Source organism: Lepidochelys kempii, chromosome 2, assembly GCF_965140285.1.
Source record: "Lepidochelys kempii isolate rLepKem1 chromosome 2, rLepKem1.hap1, whole genome shotgun sequence".
Classification (NCBI taxonomy): Eukaryota; Metazoa; Chordata; order Testudines; family Cheloniidae; genus Lepidochelys; species Lepidochelys kempii.
Window position 1 is genome coordinate 74,560,560 of NC_136381.1, and position 23,528 is coordinate 74,584,087.

A 23,528-nucleotide genomic window follows, 5' to 3' on the forward strand; every position below is an offset into this window, starting at 1 on the left:
TCAGATAGTTTGCCTGAATTATTCCTACAAGGGTGCAAGTCCCAAATATTGCATAACATGGCAAAGTATACCAAAGCTGTAAGAAGCCACTAATTTACACTGGGGATTTACCTTCCTGCATGAGCAAGCCCCCAGAGTTAAAGTATGGCCCAGACTGACCACTCCCATGGAAATTTCCACAAAAGGGAGCTCTGTCAGAAGGAAAACTGAAAAGGAATCCTCCGAGTCCTGGTCTACACACAATTTTTGTAACAGTATAAACTATTTTGCTTAGAGGTGTGATTTTTTTCTGAAGTAGTTATATCGGTACAACCCCTAGCATGGATGCAGGGGTTGTACCAGTATAGAAGGTGCTGTATATTGTTATAGCTGATTCCCCTTTCCTGTATGGAATAAACTATACTGGTATAACTACAGCCACGCTGGGGTGGAGGGGGTTGTACCACTTTAACTATACTGGGATAATGAAAGTGGCACAACTGTCACGTATAGACAAACCCTAAGTGTGTTTTCCTGGGATTGTATGAGGTGGGCATGGGGCACTCCATTCCACCTCTGCTATTAGGACTCCCAAGTTCCTTTAAACTTCCTTAATGTGGATTTCCATGTGCAGAGAGTTCATTTGAGTTCATTCTGTATTAATATTACCCTGGATTCCTGATGGTACTCTGAAGAGGGTGTAGGGGAGAGGATGTACTTACCTACACATCACCCACTGACTCCTGACATAGTATGGACGGGGGAAGATCTGCGGGGGGGGGGGGGGGGGGGGAGCCTTTCTCCCTCTGCTGGTCAGATTAGGGAAATGACTTGACAACTGAGAAGAGCAGATACACCTAATTATCTAACTCCTCAACTATTCTTATTTACAGATTTATGTAATCTTGTCTGCCATGACTATCAGTTTTCACTTGATTTCAGGGGCTCTACCACAACAGTAACAAGATTACTAGTTGTCAGAGCATGAAAAATTTACTTGTCGGCACTGAGAGGGAAGTTATTCCTAGATAACATGGAGGCCCAAACCATCAAGTTGTATAGAATTTAAATTTCTATTAAAAGAAGCTTCTAGCACTTATGATTGTGAAGATAGCCTTTCCTCTTCCTTTTGAAACAAACCAAAGCAGTACAGTCTTCCTGAATCTACAGACAGACAGCTCTAATGTTTCCACTAATGTTCATGGCTTTGTAAAACAGCAGCAAAAATGAAAACCAAACTTGTCAGTTTCACTGCTGCTACTCAGCCCTCTGGGTAGCAGCAAAATAATCAGGAATCACATTTAATGTCTCACTGCTTCTTGGGCACAAATGTAAGCACTGGAGAACTTGAAAGGGGATCAAAAATTTAAACTGGAAGGTGAAGAAAGGGTAGAGCTATGGGGTATGTCCACACAGCAATTACAAACCCATAACTGCCCCGTGCCAGCTGACTCAGGCTCATAGGGATTGGGCTAAGTGGTTGTTCAACTGCGGTGTAGATGTTTGGACTCAGGCTGCAGCCCGAGCTCTGGGACCCTTGCAGGGGGAAATGCTCCTTCCTATTTATAGCATCTAGAAGGGATGAAGCATCAAGTTTATAAGACATCTTACTAGTCAGAGCCAAATAAAAAGAGAGAAATAGAGATGGCACCACAAGCAGGTTTCAGGAACAGAGCCCTGTAGAAAACCCTGTACCTTTCCCTTCATAGCAGGGGGTGTCAGGAGGGTTAGGTTTTTCTCCAAGATATTGGAAATGGAGCCTCTCCACCCTTGTCTTTAATCTACTAGCCAGAAGCAGAAGCATCATGTCTGATGAATTATTCAAGTATTGCTACTTGTCAGCGATTCTACCCCACTCCTGATTAGTAGACGGGAAACATAACTCTTATTCTCAGACAGATACTTTTTTCATAATCTTGGCAAGATTCAGTCTTGGTGAAAGTAGTTGCGACTCCATTGATTTAACTGACGTAGTGATGCAAGTAGTTGCAATTTAGTTTGGCCCATTGTTTTCACACTCCACTTATCATTATTACTACAGATATACTGTTTGTTTTTCCTTTTGTCTAGAATAACATGCCATACCTTATGTCTGCTCAGATGTCAGATTTGATGTTGACATCTGTATTCATCATACCAAAAAAAAAAAAACAAAAAAAAAAACCACCCCACACACACAAACCCCTCTTGGACAATTTAACCTGCACAATCTCTAATTGCCACAACAGTGCATTAAGCTCACAAAAGCTTATGCTCAAATAAATTTGTTAGTCTCTAAGGTGCCACAAGTACTCCTTTTCTTTTTGCAATTACATAAGAGTATACAATTCTAAATCCATTTTTCTCTAGAATTCCCAAATAATCTGTTACTGAAAAGTAAAACTGAATAGTTAGTTTTTGGCACCCTCTACTGGAAATTCTGGGAACATACTTGTACAGTACTATGAACTTTTAAATACAAGGGCTAAATATTAGAAATTACTTCAATCCAGCCCCTAAAATATGTATGCTTATTTTTATGAGTGCAATTTTGAACATCAAGTTTTTCTGCACACAAATAGCATTTGTGCACAGCAATTGTCACTCAATTTCCCAGCTGAAGCACAAAAATCAAGTTGGCACAAACCAATCCAAGATTTGGGACATCCAAAAAATGCAGGCACCTAAAATTTATGCATGCAAATTTAGAAACAATGTTTGTAAAACTGGTGCCTAAGGATAATGGATCTTCTGTGAGAGGAAACAGGTAACCATTTTGTAAAAAACATAAGAACAGCCATATTGGATCAGACTCACGGTCCATCAAGCCCAGTATCCTGTCTTCTGACACTGGCCAATGCCTGATGATTCAGAGGGAATAGACAGAACAAGGAAATTCTAGAGTGATCCATTCCCTGTCACCCAGTCCCAGCATCTGCCAGTCAGAGGTTTAGGGACACCCAAACCATAGGGTTAAACCCCTGACCATCTTGGCTAATAGCCATTGATGGACCTATTCTCCAAGAACTTAATTCTTTTTTTAACCCAGTTATTCTTTTGGCTGTCAAAACATTCCCTGGCAAAGAGGGTCACAAGTTGATTGTGCATTGTATGAAGTAGTACTTGGGTTTGGGTTTTTTTGTTTTAAACCTTTTGCCTGTTAATTTTATTGGGTGATCTCTGGTTCTTGTGCTATGTGAAGGGGTAAATAATACTTGCTTATTCATGTTCTCCGCACCGTTAATGATTTTAAAGAGACCTACATCATACACCCCTTTAGTCATCTTTTTTCTAAGATGAATAGTCCCAGTCTTTTTAATCTCTCCCTCATATAGAACTGTTCCATACCCCTAGCCATGTTTGTTGCCCTTTTCTGTATCTTTTTTGAGACGAGGCAACCAGAACTGCACATAGTATTCAAGGTGTGGGCATACCATGGTTTTAAATAGTTGCATTATGATATTTACTGTCTCATTAACTATCCCTTTCCTAACGGTTCCTAGCATTGTTAGCTTTTTTGACTGCACACTGAGCAGATGTTTTCAGAGAACTATCCACAATGTCTCTAAGATCTCTCTTTTGACTGGTAACAGCTAATATAGACCCCATTATTTTGTATGTATAGTTGGGATTATATTTTCAACTGTGCATTAAAAATTTTGCATTTATCAACATTGAATTTCATCGGCCATTTTGTTGCCCAGTTGCCCAATTTTGTGAGATTCCTCTGTAGTTCTTCGCAGTCTGCTTTGGACATCACCATTTTTAATAATTTTGTATCAACTGCACATTTTGCCACCTCACTGTTTACCCCTTTTTCCAACTCACTTATGACTATGTTGATTATTATAATATATATAAATATATATATACACACACATACACACACACACACACCATTATTATTATATAACAGTGTGTACCTTACAGGTTATCCTAGCAGAGGAAAGCTGCCTCAAGGTCTGATACTGAAACAGTCTGTTTTGGAACAGCACTCTTACTTTAAGGCAAAAACCCATGCCACTGAAACTGCACAAGACATTGTACAACTTTCTTATAAATTAATGATTTTATTTTCTAAATCAGATCTCATGTGATGATTTAATAACTACAAGACGCTCTGTCAACTGATCTATTCACTGACCATACTGTTTACCTATCTGTAGGTTTGGGGAAGAATGAGAATTTGAAATATTCTTGTTTGTGAAGCTCTCTTTTAGGGAGAAGAGGTAAACAAAAACAAAAAACCTCATGTCCCACCCAAATCAGTTCTTCCAAACCTTAATATGCTGTACGGTTATGTTTTGGTTTTTTTAAGCAGAAACATTTTCTCACCTTAGGAAGTTCACCTTCCTTCTCTTCAACAGGCAGAGAATTACAGCTTGCACAGGAATCAGAGTCTGATATGTCCAATGCACTGTCATCTTTTCCTGATCCATTGCATTCATCACCACCATCCCCAGGATCACTGTCCTTCTCCCAGTCAATGAATTGTGGTTCACCTTATATTTTTTAAAATTAAAGACATTTTTCTTAATAAGTCTGTGTGTTATTTATAACTATGAATTCAACAATGACAGTAAACATGCTGTTAAATTATCTCTCATTCAAAAATGTAAGTGATGTTATTTTATATACATTCAACCGATATTTTTCTTACTCTTTCCATAACACACAAAACAACTTTGATAGCATCTTCCTTAAAAAGCTCAATTCTAATATACTTTGCAGAGCTAAATAGTACAGTTATAAAATTAATAGCAGGTAAATGCTAACTTTTGTGGAGGCAAATCTCAAGATGACAAACTGACTATTTCCATATGCAATCTGATTGGTTAACAACTCTTATTGTCCCTGAAAAAGGTAGGGGTTTTTAATTATTAGGATTTATCTAGTTACATTTTCCAAAAGCCCTAGCTCACGTTTGGCTGAGTAAATCAAACAACAGAGGGTAAGAGAAGTAAAAGATAAGAGAGAAAAATTAAGTCTTCTTCAGAGATCTGAAACAAAAATAGAGTTAATAAACCAAAGCTACATGAAGGTTATTCCAAAAGAAAAAAAGGTACAGACTGAAGCAACAAGATGATGGGTACATCTACACTGCAGCAGGCAGTGCGCTTCTAGCACAGGTAGAAAGACACGCTAGCTCTCCTTGAGTTAGCACACTAAAAATGGAAGTATAGTGTGCGGTAGCACAGGTGGCAACTCAGGCTAGCCACCTGGGCATGTGCCCAGGGGATTCGGGTCAGTTTGTACTCAGGGGGCTAGCCAAAGCCATCACCCATGCTATCCCCAGCTACAATGCTATTTTTAAGCTCTGAGCTACTGGGCTAACACCTATCTGTCTGCAGCTGGGAACATGCTTCCCAGTTCAGGTAGCGTAGACAGAAGAGACAGGTTAACACCAGGCCCAATCACGCCTCCAACTCACCCCTTCTTTCTTCCAATTTCCCCTGAAAATAGGCCTCTTCTCTCCACTTATGGAACCCAGCTCTGTCTCAAAGAAACTCAGTCCCTATCCTTTAGTTGTACATTGGATATTTAGGCCCCTATCCTGCAAAAAAGATAATCTTTAAAGATACATGGAATCTAATTTACTTTAATGGGACTGCATCAGACATAAGGGTCTACTCATGTTGATCCCATTTCAAGATCTTTTCAAGTCAGAGGGGCTCTGTATTGTTGCAGCAGTCTTCCCTTCCCCGTGCAGTAAATTGCAGGATCAGGATCTAATAGCTTGTCTACATTACAAGTGCTAGAGCACCATAGCTGCAGTTACGCCACTATAGTATAGACACTTGCTACAGCAGTGGAAGGAGTTTTTCTGTCGCTGCAGTTAAACCACCCCTCTGAGAGGCAGTAGCTAGATCAATTGAAGAATTCTTCAGTTCCCCGAGTGGTCTACACCGGGGATTAGCTGGGCTTAACTACGACGCTCAGGGTTTGAATATTTCACACCCATGAGTGACATAGCTTAATCAACCTATGTTTTAGGTGTAGATCAGGCCTGAGATTGTAAACTCCTGAGGGGAAGGATCTTGTCTTGCTTGCAAAGCATATAAACACACTTTTAGCTCCATTCTGACTACACTTGCTTGAATGGAGAGAGAGCAGACACACCGTTGTTTGTGAAGTAAGTCCATGTGAGGTTTTAAATCTAGGGGGGAGGTCTAAAGGAAGCATGGTTAGAACAAATAAGGAGTTGTGGAATTGGTCAAAGCTGAAAACGATATGAATATACTTTCTTGTATGTGTGAGGAAGCAGGCTGAGGTAGCAGCACTTGTTGGATCATATTAAAGAAGTTCTGTATTAAAATCACAAATGAGTTTGATTCCCCATAGTTTAAATTCCAGGGTATTACTAATTAAGAGGTCTCTTGGTTTTTGGTACTGTTTCTCTCCCTCTATGTGTGAAACCTGCAAGGTGCTAATTGCGTTAGTACATTCTAAGACAGAGTCTGTTCTCAAAGCAATTCACACAGAGAGAGACTCAAAGCAATACTCTCTAACAACAGAAACAGCACCCAGAGACTCCCCGCCCTTTTGTTGTATTAACAATTGTGATTAAAATAGAGATAGAGGATGTATGTGGATGGATGCTTGGTGTGTATAATAACTGAATGATCAGGGAGGTGCCAGCCTAAGAATCCAGTGTCCATTGGCTGAAGAAGGAGTCAAGTGGAAATAACCACAGGACCCCCGGAGGGCAGACTGGAATCCACCCAACAGCCTCAAGAATGGGAGAACCAAAGAACAAGATAACATCTAGCAGCACGGAGCAGTCAGGAATGTGCTATCTGCTGATTGATTCAGCAACAGCATGATGAAGCAATTCCCATAGACTGACATAGGAAGAAATTCCTATAACAATGGACTCTAGAAAGTGAGAACTTTGGGGTCCGATTCTGCAAACCAACTTCCAGGAGTATCAGATGAGCATCTGACAAGGCCCTGCTCCCTCCTCATGTCCAGGCCACCTGGCCAATGGCTTGGCATGAGCAACTCTAAGGCTGGTAACTATGATAACAACCTTGCAGAACCTGCGTGTGTGTGTGTTTGTATGAAGGAATGTGTGAATAAATATGAGATTGAATGGAATGTTATAGCTATAACTAACTGCTTACTATGATTCTTTCTGTATCCACAATAAATGTGGTATTTTGCCTTTTCCCCTTTAATAAGATCCTGCTGGTTTTTATTTTATTGGTATAACACACTCTGTTCATGCTGATGTCTGGAGACATGGTAGTTAGAAAGGAACATTGAGAACCAAAGAAAATTACTACAAAATTGCATACTAATGGTACCTGACCCCAGTCAGAGTAAAGGTAGTTCACAGAACTGGTAAGTGAACTGAGAGAGGGCAATTCTTCTAGTGGTTTTCAGCACACAAGATAATTCCCCCGCCCTCCCCAAACCATGCAGGAAATAAAAGACGAGGTCACTCACCTTGTTCAGCCACTGTGGTTCTTTGAGATGTGTCCCCCCCACCATGGGCGCTCCACCTGAGGTGGGCATGCTTCTCTGAAGCCTTTGATTGGGGATTTTTCCACTAGCAGAGTCAGTTTATCCCCCGCATGTGCTCTTACAACCTCCTGCCATGCTCCAAGCACATATAGCGCTGCACAGGTGAACTTCGCACAGTTCCTTCTCTATCTGCGTGTTCAACAAGAACAGTCCAAAAAAGAGGGGAAGGAGGGCAGGTGATGGAGCACTCGTAGAGACACACATCTCAACGAACCACAATTACTGCACAAGCCGAGCGTAGCCTTTTCTTCTTCTTCTTCTTCGAGTAGCGTCCCTTTGGTGACTCCCAAGCAGTATCAAGGCCAAGACTGAAGACAGTACAGTAGAACCAAGTGCCGCATCAGATCTAACAGCATAGACCAAGGCACTTTGTTTAGAAAAGGTATGCACTGAAGCCCAAGGAGCAGCTCTGCATATCTCAGAAACTGGAATGTTTTTGAGTAACGCTGTGAAAGTTGCTTGTGATCTGATAGAGAGAGCTATAATCCTTTGGGGATGCAAAGCACCATCTGCATCACACAAGCAGTAATATACCCAGCAATCCATTTCAAGAGACTGTGGTCCCTTTGATTATTCTGCAATGGACACAGAGTCTAGGTGATTTCCGAAATTGATTGGTCCTATCCAGATAAAAGGCCAATGCCAAATGTACATCTAACATATAAACGGAAGTCTCCCTCTGAGATTTATGTGGTTTAGGAAAAAATACCAGTAGGTGAATAGACTGATTAAGATAGAAATCCAACAGCACCTTAGGTAAGAACTTTGGGTGCAACTGTAGGAAGACCTTGTCCTTGAAAAATATTGTAAATGGGGTGAGGTCTGACATCCAACTTCTTCAACCTTGTGGGCTGACATGATAGTTACTAGAAAGGCCATCTTCATAGATAAGTGAAGCAAGGAGCAGGTCACCATAGGTTCAAATGGAAGTCCCATAAAGCTATCTAAATACCAGGTTGAGATCCCAAGTCAGAGTAAGATCCTTAACCTGGAGCTAGATTCCCCAGACCCTTAATAAATCTTAAGGGCATGGGATGTGCAAAAACAGAAAACTCCACTAGTGGGGAATGAAAAAAAACTGATATCGCAGTGAGGTTAACTTTAATAGAGCTAATTGATTTTAAAAAAAATCAGGTTTAAGTCCAGTAATTAATCCAAGATAGCTGAGAGCAGAAAAGATTCAGGCAGAAGCCAGTGACTAACATCAGTGGTTGAATCTCTTCCATTTCTGAAGGTAAATAATTCGAGTTGACTTCCTTCTACTGTTTAGTAATACTTGTACTCCTGTCGAACAGGTAGATTCTAATCCCAAGAACCATCTAGGACCCATGCTTGAATAAGGACCCCCCCTAGTTTCAGGTGAAGCACATGGCCCAGGCCCTGGGAGAGATGAGAGGCTGTCAGAAGTCTGAGCACCAGTTGGAGACACAGGTGAAGCAGGTAAGGATATAAAGTTTGCCTCAGCAAGGTCAGTACTAGAAGGATAAACCTAGCTTTGTCCTGTCGGATCTTGTTTATCACTCTTAGAATTAGTGGTGTTGGAGGGAATGCATAGAACAGGCCCTTTGTCAAAGGAAGGAGACAAGCATCTCCCAAAGAGAGGCGACCTACGCCGCCTCCTGAGCGGGATAAAGGGCACTTCCCGTTGTTGGATGTGGTGTATAGGTCCACCTGTGGAATTCCCGACCTCTAGAATACCCCAGGAAGGATTTGGGAGTCAAACTCACATTCATAGTCCTGGAAGAAGCACCTGCTGAGAATATCAGCAGTGACATTCTGAACTCCAGGAAGACAAAATAGCTGAGATTTGAATCTGATGGGCTATATACACAATGGGCTTTATAGCTTCAATGCACAGATCCAGGCACATTTCATTAATGGGTAATGCAACTTGGATGGGTGTCACCAGCTGCAAAATGTCCTGGAGGTTGTGATGTGACTGTTTACCTCTTGAGGAGGTAACCTGGAGTGTGTCCACCATCCTCTTCACAAGGACCTGGAATTGATGAAAACTGTCAGCTATTCATGGTGGTGGAGGCATGACTCTCTCATCCAGAGACAAAGATGATATACAGATTTAAGGGGTAGCCTCTTTGTCCACCCTAGCTTCCTGTTCCTGAAAAGGTCTTCTTGTGTTGGGGCTTTGGTGGAGCAGACAGTTTCCAGATGCAGTGGAGTTGGAGGTCAGGCAAATTGCTGCTGATACGCTGCCAAAGGATACCAGTAAGGCCATAGGGGAGGCCCATGCGAGAGAGGGGGTAGTACTCAGGACTGATCTCTACACCCCTGACATGGGCAAGAGTCTTTGTTAAAGTATGGGTTCCTCTAATGATGTGTAAGGGAACCCTACACTGATAAGGAGGAGACAGACTGAGGAGGATGAAGGAGTTCTCCAATGTCCTCCAATGGGGTGACTCCCAGGAGAAAAGGTTGGACAATTCTGTGGTACCAGGAAGCAGTGGTAATCCAGAGACTGAGGTCATGGTACAAGAGTCATTTGGTACCCATAAGCAGTGGCTTGTCTAACACTGATGGAATTCCTGTGGCACCAAGTGGGTTGGTACTGACAAAGCAGTTGACTTGGGAGATACCATTGGTTTGTAGCATGTAGGTGCCGGGGCAGAAGGTGTGTGCTTCGATTTTGTTGGTACCGATAGAGTCAAGTGGGAGGGCACCATTGGTAAGTCTGAAATAGATGGGCAGTAGTACCAGGGCTCTGCCAGCACCATCTTTCCCCAAAGTGCTCCATGATCTTCCTGCTCCGCCGGTACTGGAGGGAGGGTCGTTCGCTTCCACGGCACCATGTCAAGAGGTCAAGGCCTCAGACACTGTAGACTTCACAGGAGATCAGGACTTCTTGGTAACTGGCTCCTTCTGGTGGGAGACCAAGCTCCTCCTCTTTGGAGCCTTATCTTAGTCCTGTGAGATCTTCTCAGGCACTGGAAGAGGCACTGGATCTGTTTGGAGACAGATGTACAGGGAGGGAGGGAGAGAGTCTCCTGACCTGACTTGAAAGTGAGTTGAGGGGAGTGATCCCAGCAGCAGCTTCAGTTTAGTCTCCTGATTCTTTGGAGCTCCAGATTTTAAGAGCCACACAAAAAGTTACCCATTTGGGAGATGTAGGACTCTCCCAGGCAATGGATACACTAGAGTGGCTGTTGCTGATTGGGATAGTCTCCTGCCAGGAGAGGCAGCATTTGAAAGCTGGTAAGTCCAGCCAGGCCAAATAAAGTCCCCAGGAAAAATGGGGAGGAAAAACTGGGGAAAGAGGAAAAACTGAAACCTCTTACAACTAATTCTATACTACCAATAAACAAAAACCACAAAACACACTGAGGCACACATGAGACAGACACATTAGCGCTCCATCTCAGGTTGAGGGGTAGAGAAGGAACTGAGGGCAGTTCACATGTGCAACCCTACATACCCTTGGAGTGCAGCACGAGGTTGTATATAGCACGTGTGTGGGCCAAACAGACATTGCTAAAGGAAAATCTCTAATCAGGGCTCGAGAGGTGCTTGCTCACCTGAAGCAAAGCACCCATGGGGGACACTACTCAAAGAAGAAGAAGAAATCAGTTTGTTCTAGTCACATCGATCCTTGACTGAATTTGCTAACTGTTCAGTGCCTGGGCATATAGAATATTACAAAAGAAAGTGATTTTGTATGTCTTAGAAGCCACCAGGTTGGCAACTACTATTCAGTAGGGAAGGGGTTCTCATGTTTTGATTTTTTTTGCTGAAACGCCCTTTTAAAATATTTCAAGCTGTGATGACAATCCCCAAAAAGTGACAAGCTCCCCGCAATACCATGCCACCCTTACTTCTGTGCTGCAGTTGGCAAGGGTGCTGCCTTCAGAGCTGGGCATCCAGCCAGCAGCAGCTATTGTGACCTCCCCCCACAACACACACACACACAAGTCTTGTGACCCACTTTTGGGTTGGGGCCCCCAGTTTGAGAAACACTGCTGTAGGGGATAGTTGCCCCAAGCACAGAGTATTATTTTGAGGAGGAAAAAGTGATATAAGCAAGAAATAAAATGTCAACTATTTAGAAATCTGGTTGCTGTTTATTAATTATTTAGAGAAAAGTCAAAGGTTCAGAAGCTTTTTCGAATTAGAAAAAATGTACAGTTCAAAATTATTTCTCTCTCTCACACACACATGCTAAAAATCAAATTAAAAAACACTCTCCACCCTCGCAATCCACTACACCCTGGTGGTTTATATTCAAGGAAGAGAAACCCCATGTTCATTAAAAGTATTAATTTTGTTCCACCATTGGCAAGGTTAGATTTGTACCACACATTTCATTTTTCACTATATATATTTACTGTAATTACCTGATATTTTAAAGCAGTATATTACCAAAGGAAATGATTAGATGTTTATTTCTTTACCTTTGGTTCTCCACCCATAGACAGTTAATGTAGATCAGAGAAGAATATGCAAGAGTGGCACATGGGTTCATTCAGATTAATTCTGCTCTGGTTGTTAATATTTAGGTGAAGAGTTACAAATTTGTGCACAAAGCATAGCTTTTTTTCTTCTTTAATTACAGTTTTGTCTCTCTTTAGACACTGGGGGCAGAGAACAATTAACCCAACAGAAAACTTATTAAGTCAGGGAGAAAACCTTTCATTGGACCAGAAACTCAAAGAACCATGGTGTACTATATATGAACGGTGTACACCAGGTGAGCAATAAAAATTGATAAAAATATCAGATGTAGAGAATTGCAGGAATACTCTATATGGAAATCTAGGCTTGATTTACCAGATAGGCACAGGAAGTGCCATTTACCACCAGCTGTATCTGCAGGAGGGTAATGGTTGTGTGGGGACTGGTTGTGTGGGGACTGAAGGCCTGGGGGTTCACAACTCCACAAACAGCATGGACAAAGGAGTTAGTGTACCATCCTATAAAGAGTAGGTCATCCTATTTCAATATATTATAAATCATTTTTATTTGTATTGGACAACTATTATCCCTCACCATTCCACCCTTCATACTTTAGTATATAGTTCACTTTTGCTAAAGCTGTTTAGGGCCCATTCTGGCTCCCACAGAAGTTAGGGGGAGTTTTTCCACCAACTTTAATTAGAGCAGGATCAGAGCTGTAACATTTTGCAATAACTTCAAATGATTTTCCCATAAAATATTTAAAATCCAGCAAACACAGGATTTCTTTCCAAAAAGCACTTGCAAACATTTGAACTCACCTTCACTACTCCTGTCCTCTGACAATAAGTTATTCTTGCTGTAAGATTTCTGTGCTTTGGAATGATGACTCTTTTGGTTATACAACCTTGAAATCAATATTTTATTCTCATCATCTGACAAGTCGCTACCACTAGAGCTCCATACTATGTCCGCAAACTCCTCTGGGTTCTCAACAGTAGAAACTCCTATCAGAGAGTATGAGACAGTGTTAGTATATAACAATATGAAATCAATAGGAGTTTCTAAACTAGTGAATTTAAAATTAAACTTGCATTCTTTTTGAGCTGAAATAAATCATAAATCCTGTCCCCACAATATCAGGTGCAACTATTTGAGTATCCACACTTAATACTAAAATATTACAGCATTACCACTTACACTTTTAAAATATAAAGCATTATCTATCTTCATTACAACTCTGTGAGGCCAGTATTAGCATCTCCATTTCCAGAAAGAGAATGTGGGGCAGAGGGGTCACATGACTTGGCCAAGGCCACAGAGCAAGTCAGTAGCAGAGCCAGGACTAGAAATCTTGACACAGTTCCCTGCTCATTCCTCTGGATCACATTGTCACCCCCAGGCTCCATCTCTGCAGAGACACTTCAAATACAGTATTTGAAGTCTCAAAGTAAAATCAGTTTTTGGATTTTTTTTTTTTTTAGTATATGTGTGGTAATTTACACAAAAACTAATAATGTGTCATCATTAATCATAACAACAAAAGTTAAGATGCAGAATTGTAGAGCCTTTCACTGTCATAGCAAAATTAGAAAAGGCAATTAAACTGCTCAGGAGTAACTAAGAACAACAGTTCATTCAGAGACAACTGGTGAAACCAACATGTTTTCAGAGATAAAGTAAAGACAACTGATGGGTATTCCAAAATACCTTTTACCCATTATTATTAATGCATATAAAGGAAGAGGATTACAGCTTAGTAGCACAATGAATTTCAGTTTACAGGCAGGCACAAGGCAAATGAGATCTCTTACTTCCTTCCACTTTGAAGTCTGATTTCTCATTCTGAAAAATCCAATTGTTGGGTATCTGTACTGGAGGAAAAAAACAAAATCACCTTCTCCCACCCGCAACACAGATTCCTTTCAAAAATCTGGAAAAGCATAATTTTGAACTCCAAGATAGAATGTAGAAGAGATGCCCATTATCTTACTTATTTTTAACTCAGGGAATCCAACGGAGGCAGCAGAGCCTCTGGAGCAGATAGAGAGACAAAGGCAAGACTGGAGGCAAGGGGGTAGCATGTAGAAGAGATGCCCATTATCTTACTTATTTTTAACTCAGGGAATCCAACGGAGGCAGCAGAGCCTCTGGAGCAGATAGAGAGACAAAGGCAAGACTGGAGGCAAGGGGGTAGAAGTGACACACCTGAAGAGAGCCTGCAAAATCTGTGGGGGTTTCAAACTCCTGTGAAGAAAAGTGGAAAGAGTCTGCAGCAGTAGCTTCCCTACCTTGCATCTATAAGGAAGAGGGGACTTTGATTGGCAATGGAGGCTAGGAGGTTAGGGAACCACTATCCCAGCGCATTTTGTACATGAATGGAGTGCTATCACTGGCTAACTGATCAAACTCCTTCTCATGGAATTATAATTTAAATTCTCCTGAAGTTTCACCTAGATAAAGCATTATTCTTCACTTTTTAATTGTAAACCAATATGTAACTCTTCTAAGAGTGCATAGTAACGCTGACATGTTCTACCAGAGGTAGCTGCATTTCATCAATGGCTGATTGCATTCCTAAATTAAGTCTAGGGCTTTTTTGGAATAAGGTGTATTGCCATATTTTTTTATATATATATATATATATATATATATATATATATATATATATATATATATATATAGTGTGTGTGTGTGTGTGTGTGTATACACACACACACACACACACAAATTAGAACTTATTTTACATCATATCTAGGCTCTTTTTGAACTGTAAAGTCAAATCATCCCTTAAAAATTTACTGTTATGGCTGCATCTATTTTTGTAATTCCTATCACGATAGTAGTTGCTCCATGCTGCTATCCTGGGTGTCCTCACACAAAGGGAAAAGGATATGAAAGCAGCAATGCTGCTGCTGTCAATCCAGCTGATAGGGTCCATTTTCTTTTCCCCCCAGCTCCACCTTTAGTCTCCTTATTTATCTGTCTCCAAGTGGAGTACACAACTGCCTCTCCTTCCTTCTAAACACTTTAAGCGTTGTTTTTTTTTAAACCGTGAAAAAACTTTAAAAATACTATCCCTGGCAGGATATGAAGTATACAATATATGAAGCATTAGTAGAGCTCCTTTCGCACATACAAAAGCAGTGGCCGAGGTTCCCGCCTCCCTTCAGGATCTTTATCTGGAGATCAGGGGAGAGGGAGACCAGGAATGCAGGTGCAAGTGGGATAGGATCAGTTCTATTTCTTCGAGAGATCACCCTCTGTATGCATAGACTATGCCAGTAGGTGGAAGCAGCTGATGTCACAGATAAGAACTCAGAAAACTTCTATGGACAATGCAAACTGATAGATGCTTCTACAGTGTTAATGTGAAATAGTGATAGTACCTAGTGTGCCTTCAGCAGAGGTAAGCAGTGGCCCAAGATGCTTATCAGCTCTAGACTTCTTTTCAGAAGATTCTGATGTCTACATGACAAAAAAATATAGATATATATATTTTATATACGCACACCAAATGATTAAAGGAACAAGGTAATAGAATAGTTGTATGTTACAGTGACTATTATTTATTCACATTAACATGGCAGTTCACTTTCAAGTCAGTGAGCTTTATATTCTATTAAAAGCATTATATATTAAGCAGTCCTACTGATTCTGAGTAATTCCCTCACACTCTTCCCAAGGAACAACAACTTCAGAACTGCATAATCTCTGCTCTGGGTCAGGAAAATATCCACTCTCCTTGCCCAAAGCACTGACATTACATTTTACCAGGGGTGGGGGGTAGAGATAAGCAACAATTTCACTCTAATTCCAACGTGGGAGGGCAGGCTGAAAGTTGGAAAATATGATCCTTAACATATTCAAAGGGGCAGGGAAAGAAACATGCAGTTGTATTGACTCTGCTCTTATAAAAATCTCACAAACCAAGCACGAATGGGCCTGGCCAGTACTTGGATAAGAGACTACAGGGAAAAAACCAAATGCAAGAAGATGCAGAGTTGGAGATTCAGTAGATAGCATTCCTTCAATCTCAGCCAGAATTGAACAAACATCCCAGTAGAGTGACCAGACAGCAAGTGTGAAAAATTGGGATGGGGGTGGGGAGGGGGTAATAGGAGCCTATTTAAGAAAAAAGACCCAAAAATCGGACTGCCCCTATAAAACCAGGACATCTGGTCACTCTACATCCCAGTGAGGTAATAGAGGTAAAGGTACTGCAAATGCCATTTTGAATGAGACATAAAACTGAACTATCAACTGAAATACGCCGTGAACTGTTGTTGAGTGTTGCTGTGAACTTTTAAAGAGCTACTGTATTGCATCCCAGGAACGGAAGAAATTATTTTTTGATACTATAAATATAGTTTGGAAATGTTTGAGCTCTTTCCAGATGAAAGGTACTGACCAGGATAAGTGTAAGATACCATCATGTGCAGAGAGAATTACACTTTGGAATGAAAACCAATTCTGTGCAGTCTTGTTTTCCAGTTCTGCTTACCTTGTCAACTCAACAATATGCTGTTGACACAACTTTTGAGTGGTGTTCCAAGAGGAGGAGGACAACTGACAATATAAGCAAACATGGGGAGAAGAGATGGAACACATGAAATTTCAACTGATGGAAATTTTGGGAGAGGAGTTTGTTGTATGTTTGCTATAAACAGTAGTTTTGTTATTTTTGGATTGTGCATAAAAAGCGAATTTGGGGGGGAAGCCTTATGATCATCAGTTTGCATCTCTAGCCTACACCACAGGTTAACCAGGATTTTACCTCAAGCATGGAAGTGCTCTGAAATCCATCGCCACACTTAAGCCATGCGCTGGAAATGGAAGAAGTAGCCACTGCTGTCCCAACATTTGCTTTTCTCAACGCTAGAGGTGTCTCATCCGGAAAAGACATACATTCAGCATCCCAAGCTCGTTTCCTCTACAAAGAAAATTGTAAACCCATTAAACTATTGAGCGTTCATATTTAATTTTATTTTAAGTACAATAAAGTCTAGTTAATCTGGATCTTGATTATCAAATATCAAGAATACTTATCAAAGAACTGTATACTTGGTTTGAATACTTAACAAAGAATTGTAATTTCTGCTTTTCAATAAATTGGAGGGGGTTCAGAAAAGAGCCAGGAGAATGATTAAAGGATTAGAAAATATGCCTTAAGTGTGATAGACTCAAGGAGCTCAATCTCTTTAGTGTAACAAAGAAAACGTTAAGGGGTAACTCTATCAGTTTGTAAGTAATTACATAGGGAACAAATATTTAATAATGGGCTTTACAGTCTACCAGACAAAGGTATATCAAGATCCAATGGATGGAATTTGAAGCTAGACAAAGCGGAAGGGCGCTGTGGGCGCTGGGAAGGGGGGCGGGGCTTCAGGTACTGGGGAGGCGGGCACGGGTTCTTGGGAGGCAAGTCACGGCCCAGAAGGGAGCTGAGGGTGCTGGGCCAGGGGGTTGCTGGAGCTGGCTCCCTACCCTGCTCCTGGTAAGCGGCAACAGCAGCTCCCTACTCCACGTGCTGCCTCCGCTCTTCCCCAACCCCTGGTTCTGCAGCTCCCATTGGAGCTAGGGGAGCTGAGGGAGCGGAGCCCCCCACTCAAGGTAAGCACTGCCCCACACCCCAAGCCCTTACCTCCCCCCACGCCCAAACTCCTGCTGCTGAGGGGCAAGGGGGCCTCCGAGACTGCCCCAGCAGCAGGTGGCGCACCTGGCCCAGGGGCTGCCTGAGCTGCTCAGAGGGCTCCTGGGCCAGCCACACAGGGCTGTTGCAGAAGTCACGGAAACCATGACTTCCGTGACCTCTATGACAAACACAGAGCCTTAACTATAATCAAATCTCATGCTTTATCTGGTCACCTGCAGGAGGCAGAAAGGATTTTTTTTTCACCCAATGCACAACTGTCCAGACGTAACTAGGTTGCTTTGTTTGTCTCCCTCTCCTCCCCACCCTCCTCTGAAGCACCAGAGATTGTCCACAGCTGGAGAGAGGACACCAGAAGGTGTGGGCCAGTACTCTGAAGTTGTATAGAGAATTGTCAGCAGTTAATCCACTCCCATGAGAACTTCAGGAACTATGTTGATGGAAGAAGCCCTCCTGTTGACACAGCGCTATCTGCGCCGGGGTATAACTGCATTGCTCAGTGATGTGGATTTTTTACACCCCTGAGCAACGTAGTTATACGGATGTAAGTTTACAGTGTAGACCTGGCGTAACTAAAGTATTTAGTCTTAATATCGAGATATCTGGGGAAAATGTAATGGCTTGAGATATACAGGAGCTCAGACTAGATGATCTAACAGTCCTTGCTGACCTTAAACCCTATGAAACTATGAGTTTGGAACAATTACAGTTTTAGATTGTACATAGGATATCCAGATCACTGTTTTATAAACAAAATTTGATTAAATTATTTGAAATGTTAAGTGCCAAAATCTTCTCTCTCCCTTCCCCCATCCTTAAATGGGAATAGTCCTATTCAAATAAAAGTCCTTCCCAAATTCATAGCAGCAATGTCTGTATTAAGGACCAAATACTTTATAAAATCTAGATACAATCCACAACTACTTTGTAAGGTCTGAGGCCCTTTTCTGCAGTAAGCAGCAGCAGCAGCCATAAGCTAAGAAGCAGAGAGTCACATCCTCACATTCCATCTAAATTGCACCAAAACAATGTATTATCAGTCTGTTAAGAAGGCGCTCCCATCCTGATAGTACCCACCATCACCAGATAAGGAAACAGATCTTAAGATGTTTAAAGAAAACTTTGTTTGATTGTATTCTGTCGGGCAAGAAACCACTTATCAACAGTTGTGATTATGAAATCTATACTCCTATTGTTTTGCCTTTATGATCCCTACTTCTCTATTTTTTTATCTGTATGGTCTCTGTGATTCTTTCATTGTTTCTGTCTGTTGCATAACTAATTTTGCAAGATTTAATTCAACTAAGGTGCTGAGGAATGATGAGTTAAAGAACAGTGTTGTAATGGGCTAGGACTGGTGAAAAATACAGCCTTGTAGTATTTTAGTTTAAAATGATTGGTTAAGGTATAGCTAAGAAGGACACAAGATTTAACTACATAAATGGGTCCAAAAGGAAGTTCTTTGAAACCTAACTCCAGGACACAGCCCAAGATCAGAATCGCCAGACCTCAACACCCTGGCAATCATACTGTGCAGAAGCTGGTGCCCTAGACGATCTAATCTTGACTGGCCACCAAGAAAAGTTTGCCTGCCTTATTGGGAGTGGTGAGCACTGTATGCATAGTGAGCGTATTCTGTTTTGGTAACTGTTAATAAATAGAGGTTATGGATATTGCTGTGTAAGATTCTTTCACTGGTAAAAAGGACCTGCAAACCCGCAGAAGATTACACCCTGAGCCCTAAGAACTGGGTAAGGGCAGGTGCCTTTTGCCTCCACTCGGCAGGTAAGGGCAGGTGCTTTATCGCCTCCACTCGGCTTTCCCATCGTGTAGCACTCAGTAGTTTCTCTGTCAGAAAGGATGTTCCCAGATGTTGCTTCAAAATTTGCCATCAATGAGTTGATGCAGAGAAAAATACACAGATGCTTTGAATTACATTAAAAAATTCTGCAGCCTTACTAGAAGCTGATGCTGCGTCACTGACCACTAAGTTCAATGAATGAGAAGTGCCTGGGACAAAAAAAGCTTGAGGGTTTAACTCTCAGATCCGTGTCTGCACTCCTCTGTTCTTTCCTCTCATGTTGGCACCATTATCGTAGCCCTGACCTCTCATGTCAGCTATTGCAATTCCCGTATCTTCCAGCTTTTTAAGAAGCACATTTGTTATACCAGCTCCTGTAATATCATCAATGTCAATAAATTCTAGAAAATGCTCTGTCACCATTGCAGGGACATTTTCACTAGGTTCTGGTGTTGTTACAAAACGCACCATTAAAGTCATTTGTTCCGTATGGCTGATGTTAGGTGTGCAGTCCAGAATAACAGAGTAATATCTTGCTGACTTCAGATCTGCCACAATCTTCTGTTTGACTTTTGTTGCCAGTAACTGTATGATCTCATTTTGAATTGTTTTTTCCAAGGTAGTGATGTGTGTACATTTCTTGGGTGTGTACTTTCTTGCACATTGTAGGGAGAGTGGTCACTTTGGATGAACTATTACCAGCAGGAGAGTGAGTCTGTGTGTGTATGGGGATGGGGGGTGAGAGAACCTGGATTTGTGCTGGAAATGGCCCACCTTGATTTTCATACACATTGTAAGGAGAGTGGTCACTTTGGATAAGCTATTACCAGCAGGAGAGTGAGTTGGGGGGGGGGGGGCGGAGGGTGTGAAAACCTGGATTTGTGCTGGAAATGGCCCAACTTGATTATCATACACATTGTAAGGAGAGTGATCACTTTAGATAAGCTATTACCAGCAGGAGAGTGGGGTGGGAGGAGGTATTGTTTCATGGTCTCTGTGTATATAATGTCTTCTGCAGTTTCCACAGTATGCATCCGATGAAGTGAGCTGTAGCTCACGAAAGCTTATGCTCAAATAAATTGGTTAGTCTCTAAGGTGCCACAAGTACTCCTTTTCTTATTTCTTGGGTGGTGACTCTTCTTAGATGCTACTCGAGTACAGCATCAAACTCAGCCATCAGCTCCACAATTTTAAGGAAGTTTCCATTGTTTGGCACATACAGCTGATCTGAAGCACCACTCAGTGCTAGGTTTTGGGTAGCAAGCATTCTCACAATGGCAACGAGCCTTTTCAGAACATTTTTCCAGTAAAGAGACTCTGATGCAATCTGCTCTTGAAGCTGATCATCTATGGTGGCCTTTAACCTTTGTCTCACCTCAAGCTCTTTCCACCTGTGGAATGCTCTCTGGTGATTTGCTGCCTTCTCACGGCATGCCAGATTTCTAGCCAAATTTTTCCAGTCCTTTGTTCCTGTCAAACCCAATGTGGCTGGAATATTAGGCTGGAAGAGTTTGCAAGAAAAACAGTATGCAACATTCTGGGTTTTTGAGTACATAAGCCATGGCCTCTCCACTTTGTCACCATTGGGGATTTCATGCCAGTAATGTGTTGGATGGAAACTTCTATTCTCATTGTCTTTGGGGAACATGAAGTTTTTGCTGTGGCCCATGCAGTACAAGCAAGTGGGTCCACAGTCCTGGATCATCTAGACTTAAGGAACTAAACTCAGCAACAGCTGTTTCTTGTGCCTCCACCACATTCTTCTCTGATCTACACTTTTCTTCAGGAATGCGTATGGTTACATCCATTTGAGATGGAGATATGGATGCTGCAGTAACTACCAGGTCACCTGCACTCTGACTAACTGAAAGATCAGGCATCTCGTCACCACTCACATCCTCACTGGGGCCGGAAGACTCACCGTGAACATTTGTGTCTATGTATCTCAGGAGAGCTCCTTCCTGCTTAGAAAGCAAAGGAAGCTTTTCTATCTTTCTTTTTCTGAATGCTGCTCCCGAGGGGCATTTTCTTCTTTCACTCATGAATGATGAATGCTGTTCTGTGACAGCTATAGTGGCTCTCAACACTCATTTGAAAAGGACAAATAAGCAGGCTGGTAGCAGGGCCTGAGTGAGGGAAGATATCAGCGTCTTAAGGGCCTAACTGGCTCCTACTACTTCAGTTGACTGCCTGTTCTCCTCAAGTGGGTTCAGGGAAGCAGCAGGAAACAGGAAGCTCCCTGAGAAGCTGGCGTTAATCATTCCAGGCTCCTGGGGGTGTTAGAAAGGTACATAAGAGACTCCTCCTCTTTTCTCTCTCTGCAGCTCCTGCTGCTTTCTGTTACTCCCTCTCACCTTTTCTTCTGCTTGCCTGCCTGTTATGTCTCTTGTGCCCTCCTTCTTCCAGCAGAGCACTCCACCATCTCTGTGCATCTAGAGCAGAGAGAATACATATGCACCAGCAGCAGACACAATTTTCTACACTTTGGGTTCTAGTGGCCCCCGCCCCCCCGCCCAAGCCTGGCACCTGAGGCAGCTGCCTCAGTTCGCCTCATGGTAAGGCCAGCCCTGAGCAGAGGTGACTTTCACTCTGTTGAGCCTGATACTGTAGACACCAGAGCTGAACCCATGATGGTGTAATACAGCATTACTAAATTCACTTTAAAATGTAAGGGTACATTACCAACCTCCTACTTCATTGACACCAGAACTGGAAACAACATCCAAGTAGAAATCACACCAGTGCCAATACAGAAAAAATATACTCTTTTTAGGCCTACTCAATATTACCCTATTAATACATCCAAGAATTGCATTAGCTCTCTTGGCCACAACCAAAGAGAGAGCCTGGAAATGTGAAGAAATATATTAAAATTTCAGGAGAGACACCTATAACTGGAGAGTTCTTTTGCAAGGCTTTAGCTTCTTGATTTATGATATTCTGTCCTGTAAGAATTAACCTTTTATTGGAATCTACAGGAAAAAAAAAGAAAAGAAAATCCAGTCGGGTGGTTAGTGAGCACTGCAGTTTTCCAGACCCAAACATGGGAACAGTTAGCTTCCACACAAAGGGCTAGGGAAATGTTACAAGTCTTACCTATTATAATGGGGGAAAAGTATTAACATGATATCAGAGGGGTAGCCGTATTAGTCTGTATCCACAAAAACGAGGAGTCCGGTGGCACCTTAAAGACTAAGGGATTTATTTGGGCATAAGCATAAAAAAAACAACACTTCTTCAGATGCATGGAGTGAAAATTACAGATACAGGCATAAAAATATATTTGTACATGAAGAGAAGGGAGTTTACCTTACAAGTCCACGTGGGCTTTGACCCCTTCCCTGCCCAGAGCAGTGGGGCTTGAGCTTTGGCTCCCCCACCCGGGACACTGGGAATCAGGTGGACTCAGGCTTTGGTCCCGCCTCCTGGGGTCGTGTAGTAATTTTTGTTATCAGAAGAGGGTCACAGTGCAATGAAATTTGAGAACCCACGATATAGTAGAACCATCATTTTCAGGCTAAATGCTGTTACACTTTGGCTATGTCAACAACATTAGTAGCATATTGGGATAGCTGGTCAGTTTTTTTTAAATGGCTTGCCAATTCTGCAAACACTTCCGCATGTGCTTAACTTTAGGCCTACACATAGACACTATTTGGAGATGAAATTAAAGTTAAACATGTGCATGTTCGCACAAGGTGTCTGTTTCTGATAATGCCATGCTCAGAATTCAGGGGGCCATGGCTCCAACCTCTCTTGTAAGACCACTCTACAAGTTATCAGAGATTAAACACTAAACATGGGCACGCAAATGCCTAAGAGATGCCCACAGCAGCCAGGATTCTTCACTTTTGTCCACCATCCCTCTCTAAAGACAAATATGCTGCAGTCCCCACAGCAGCTAACGTAGTAATAATAGGCAAAGAGTCCTGTGGCACCTTATAGACTAACAGACGTATTGAAGCATGAGCTTTCATGGCTGAATACCCACTTCATTGGATGCATCGTCATATTCACCCATGAAAGCTCATGCTCCAATAGGTCTGTTAGTCCATAAGGTGCCACAGGACTCTTTGCCGTTTTACAGATCCAGACTAACATGGCTACTCCTCTGAAGCTCGACATAGTAATAATAAACAGCTCTTGCCTATTGCTTTTCTTCTGTAGATCTCAAAGCGCTTTACAAAG

The 23,528-nt window shown here is 42.0% G+C and overlaps 1 protein-coding gene across 5 annotated transcripts in view; it reads right to left on the minus strand.

The window, feature by feature from the left end:
- The window catches only part of SPIDR (scaffold protein involved in DNA repair), a 335,489-nt gene that overhangs the window by 311,444 nt on the left and 517 nt on the right, over positions 1-23,528 (minus strand). For 2 of the 5 annotated variants that reach the window (XM_073331243.2, XM_073331242.2), the window contains exons 2-7: positions 21,695-21,772; positions 16,664-16,819; positions 15,276-15,354; positions 13,701-13,760; positions 12,708-12,893; positions 4,294-4,460 (exon numbers count right to left, since the gene is read on the minus strand). In XM_073331243.2, coding sequence (XP_073187344.1) covers positions 4,294-4,460; positions 12,708-12,893; positions 13,701-13,760; positions 15,276-15,354; positions 16,664-16,819; positions 21,695-21,772 — 726 coding nt within the window. The remainder of the gene's footprint in view (positions 1-4,293; positions 4,461-12,707; positions 12,894-13,700; positions 13,761-15,275; positions 15,355-16,663; positions 16,820-21,694; positions 21,773-23,528) is intronic. The other 3 variants (XM_073331245.2, XM_073331244.2, XM_073331247.2) reach the window with 3 other exon arrangements.